The sequence below is a fragment of the Chrysochloris asiatica genome, unplaced genomic scaffold (genome assembly GCF_000296735.1).
Source record: "Chrysochloris asiatica unplaced genomic scaffold, ChrAsi1.0 scaffold00118, whole genome shotgun sequence".
In the NCBI taxonomy this organism is placed as follows: domain Eukaryota; kingdom Metazoa; phylum Chordata; class Mammalia; order Afrosoricida; family Chrysochloridae; genus Chrysochloris; species Chrysochloris asiatica.
Window position 1 is genome coordinate 2723728 of NW_006408636.1, and position 4390 is coordinate 2728117.

A 4390-nucleotide genomic window follows, 5' to 3' on the forward strand; every position below is an offset into this window, starting at 1 on the left:
ATGGAAAACAGCAATTAGGGCTCTCAGAAAGACAAGTTAGCAAGTAGAATTCAGCGTATAAAGGGAAAAAAGTCTCAGAAAGTGGCTTGGGGCTGGCAACCAATGTGGTGCTTCCTGGGTAGAGAGCCACTTGTCCTAGGAATGAATCAGTAGCAGGGTCTGAATATCAGCTAACCACCACATACCAGGGAGGAGCCCAAAGCAGTACCTTTCCTTTCATCAAGGGGCAAATAAACTGATCAAGAAGCTGGCAGCTGGTCTCTGCTCACCGTGTCCACATTCTTTTCTTTTCTTTTTTTTTTTTGCCAGACTTATTTTCTTAATTCAACAAACACTTATAAAGCCCTTTTTACATGCCAAGAAGTGGGAGTCAAAAACATAAATGTCCAAAGATCTCTGTTAATCAAATATTCCTTGTGCTTGGAACAATCTCCAATTCACTCACATCCCACCTATATATGCCTTCTTATCTAAGTTGAAACAACATTTTCTCCAGGAAAGCTCCCCCTCTTCAGATACATTTCTGTTATATTCTGCTTGTCTTTCATTAAACTTGTGGCTACTTGTGATAGTTTCTTTTTTCCCTCAAGATTGTGAGGTTTATTAGGGAAATTAACAGATGACATATAATTCAGGGTAAAAAATGCTCGGGAGTGCCCCCATTCTTAAACAAAATGATGGCAATGGAGTAGACCTAGCCAGCAGAACTCTCATGTGTATCAAACAGATGCCATTGATGTCATAGTAGTTGTCAAAGGGACTATGACATCAAAAGGGAATCAGGGTGATATTAAAGCTCAGCAGCCAAATGGCTACCAGTGTGGGCAAGCCCATACTATGTGCACTGACTGGGGAGACAATGTCCAAGCACTTCTTTAGGGTCACATTGGTGAGCAGCAGAATAGATACAATGGCCAGGTTGCACATTACCTGACATTGGGTACTGGGCATCCAATGATGGGTGTGCTTCTTGTACCCCTCAGCACGGCACAGGGTATAAATCCCAATGATGAAAAAGTAGATGTTCATGAGAAAGAACAAGAGAAAACATGAATACAATGACAACTGAATTCTCACTTCTTCTACCCAGAGTCTTCTCTGACCAGCTCTGTCCTAGACAGTAATACATGTGCATGTATATGTGTACATATGTATGTGCAGGCTGACAGTTGCCCTTTCTCCAGCTCCCCAGTGATGTTGCATGTTGGAACAAAGAAAGAGTTGGACTGGGAGAGGCAAACCACTTCGCTTTATAAGTGTCAGTTTCCCCATGTGGAAAAGGAAGATGTTTGGCCTGTGTCAGTTATGAAGGATGGTTCTATGTCTCTGAAGACTTTATAAAAGTTGTAAACAAATGATTGCTTACTGCCTGCTGTTTTGTTTTGTCAAATAAAAACATCTTAGAATGCCACTAGGAGAATGCTATGCAGACTTAATAGAGAACTTTAAAGTAGGGCAGGATATTATTACCAAGTAAATCAGGGCTCAGATTAAGATATTCAGAGTACTTGTATATAATTTCATCAGGAATTTTGAATAAAAATTTTTGATTGGTGATTATGTCAGAATACATAAATCTTATAAAAGAATAGTATATGCTCAAACATGTTAAAGAATAGAAAAATGGAAATCTTGCTAAGACAATTACAATATTAGTGACCCATGATTATAAAACCTCTGGAATCTTAGAAATAGGACACATTCATTAATCTTTCATTATATGAAATAATACATTTTAAATGTCTCAATGAGCCTGCTCATCTAAATACAATTATATGAAACAAGGCAAGCTGCTTTTAAAGGTTGTTGTAGTTTAAAGCATTACTATAAACTTTACAAATAATATGTGGAAGGACTTAATGAAAATCATAAGGCACTGCTGAAAGAGATTAAACAAGATTTTGAAAAATGGAAAATTGTTCCATGTCTTTGGGTTAGAAGATTTAATATTGTTAAGATGTCAAAGCAATCTATAGACTCACCACTATCCCAGTCAAAATTCAATAGTCTTCTTTACAGAAATGGAAAAACTAATCCTCAGCTTTATGTAGAATGGCAAGAGATCCCAAATAATTAAAGCAATATTGGAAAAGAAGAACAAAGTAGGAAGACTCACATTTCTAGATATTAAAACAGTTACAGTGATCAAAACAGGTGCTCATATAACAACCGACACATAGACCAAAGGAATAGAATTGAAAGTCTAGATATCAACCTACCCATCTATGGTCAACTGACTTTTTTTTTTTTTTTTTTGACAGTAAAAGGTCAGTTTATGGATAATACCATGAAACACACAGACTGGGATGAGATTTCTAGGGATAGACAAGCAGGAGTGGCTCCAGACAGGGGGACAGGGAAATAATGTCAATGGGTGGGTAAGGGGCCATGGGCCAGCTTCCATAACTATGCCTTGACATCAGATCCAGCTGGGTCCTAGAAAGCTGGGTCTGAGCAGGGTTGGCAGTGGCCTCAGTTCTTGAAAGCCTCCTCTCTTTCTGCTGTTCATCATTCAGTGGGCTGGGACCTTAGGGAGGTGGTATTTTGGGGCCCAGGAAATGGTCTGGATGGACAGAGGAGTTGAGGTTCTTGGAAGCTCCCTTGGGGAGGTGCACACCTGGATGGTTGGGGTTAGCAGCAATGGGAATCTGGTCGGGTACCAGTGGTCTGGGGTGAGGCCACTGCTCAGCAGGGCCCCTGTGTTTAGGGCAGGCCCCCCACCCTGCCCACCACACCAACATGGTGCAATAAATTAAGTTTCAAGTAGTAAGACAGTGTCAAGCAAGAGAGTTGGAGGCTGGCATGTGGCTGGGGATTTAGGGAGGGGAAATTCCCAGGCACCTACTTTGTCCTCTTACTCTCAGTGGGCTCCAGTTATATCAAGGCTGGCCACGATGTCCACATGGGCACCCCACAGGGGCACAGTCCCTCACACCAGTGCCAGAGCCTGCTCGGTGGGGCAGAAGCAGGGCAGCAGAGTGCCCACAGCAGCGTCCACAATAGCTGCCAGGTGCTCATCTTGAGCCTGAGGCCCACAGAGCTGCATGAAGTCGGCCAGGCGCAGCAAGTACTCCAGGTTGTGGTCTGAGGAGCCACAGCAGGCCAGAATCTGTGTGGCAATGGTCTCCTCAGGCTCGGGGCCCAGGTAGCCAGGGTTCTGTGGGGTGGTCACATAAGCCAATGCCTTGAGTGGTTGGTCAGGGTTATCTTGGGGGTAGAAGGTGACCTCCTTGATGTCATAGCCGCCGAGCACGGCCTCTCGCACATTGAGGTACTTCAGAGCCTCGCTCACCTGTTCACCTTGAACCTGGTATGCCACACTCCAAGTGCAGCCCTCACAGTCTTCAAGGAGGGTCACAACACGGCCAGGCATCTTGTCGCTGCCCCGATGGAAGGTGTCTCCCTGCCAGAAGCGGCGACTGTAGCCATGCAAGAAGCCCACACGGCTGTCACTATAAGCGAAGTCAGGCCTCCACACCAGGGAGCCATAGCCGAAAATCCACAGCGCCAGAGGGTCGCCGTCGTCCCGTGGGGGCTGCGCGGCGAGCTCCAAGGTCTGTGAAGGGGGCGGCGAGGCGGGCGGGGTGCTCTGGGATGCGGACTCCTGCTTCATGGTGCCAGGTGCAGGGACGGGCCCGGGCGGCCCCGTAAGATGGTCTCCAGCAAGGAGACTGACAGACGGACGCGTACACCTGGCCTGGCACTGCTCAGTTGCTCCAGCTTCAACTGACTTTTGACAAAGGTGCTAAGTCCATTTGATGGGGAAAGAAGAGTCTCTTCAATAAAAGCTGTTGGGAAAAACTGGATTTACACTTGCAGAAAAACGAAACAGGATCTGTGCCTTTCACCATTAACAAAAACAAACTGATATAAATATGCAAACTAAAGCTATAAAATTCTTAGAATTAAGCGCAGAGGCAATGTTGTCTGGCCTAGCTTTTTAACAATACACTTATGCATTGCTGGTGGGAATGAAAAATCATACAGCATTTACAGAAAACAATGTGGCTGTACCTAAAGAAAAACTAAAAGTAGAGCTACTATATAATAGGAACTCTACTCCTAGGTATATATCCAAAAGACTTGAAAGCAGAGACTCAAACCGAGATTTGTGCACTAATGTTCATTGCAGCACAGTAGCCTAAACATGGAAACAAACTAAATGTCCATCAACAGATAAATGGATAAACAAAATGTGATGCAGACATATAATGGAATACTACTCAATCAATGGAAGAAATGAAGTCTTCATACATGTTACAATATGGATGGAGCTTAAAGACATTATGCTGAGAAAATGAGTCAGTCACAAAAAATACAAATATTACATAACCTCACTTGTATAAAAAGACAAGAAAGGGCAAATGTGTAGTAGAGACCAAAGGTATTA

The 4390-nt window shown here is 43.8% G+C and overlaps 1 protein-coding gene across 2 annotated transcripts; it reads right to left on the bottom strand.

The window, feature by feature from the left end:
• Nucleotides 1-2929: 2929 nt before the first annotated feature.
• Nucleotides 2930-3637, bottom strand: LOC102820156 (cation transport regulator-like protein 1-like). Of its 2 annotated transcripts, XM_006868505.1 has the most exons (2): nt 3293-3637; nt 2930-3157 (listed from the first exon to the last, which is right to left on the bottom strand). In XM_006868505.1, the coding sequence occupies exons 1-2, from the start codon at nt 3611-3613 to the stop codon at nt 2930-2932; spliced, it is 549 nt and encodes a 182-aa protein (XP_006868567.1). In that variant the 5' UTR covers nt 3614-3637. The 2 variants fall into 2 exon arrangements, with proteins under 2 accessions (XP_006868567.1, XP_006868566.1); XM_006868504.1 differs by having other exon boundaries at nt 2930-3637.
• Between the last annotated feature and the right edge of the window lie 753 nt (nt 3638-4390).

Bases quoted from the DNA above. Each gene is read 5' to 3' on its own strand.
- LOC102820156 (XM_006868504.1), bottom strand. From the start codon at position 3,613: ATGAAGCAGGAGTCCGCATCCCAGAGCACCCCGCCCGCCTCGCCGCCC.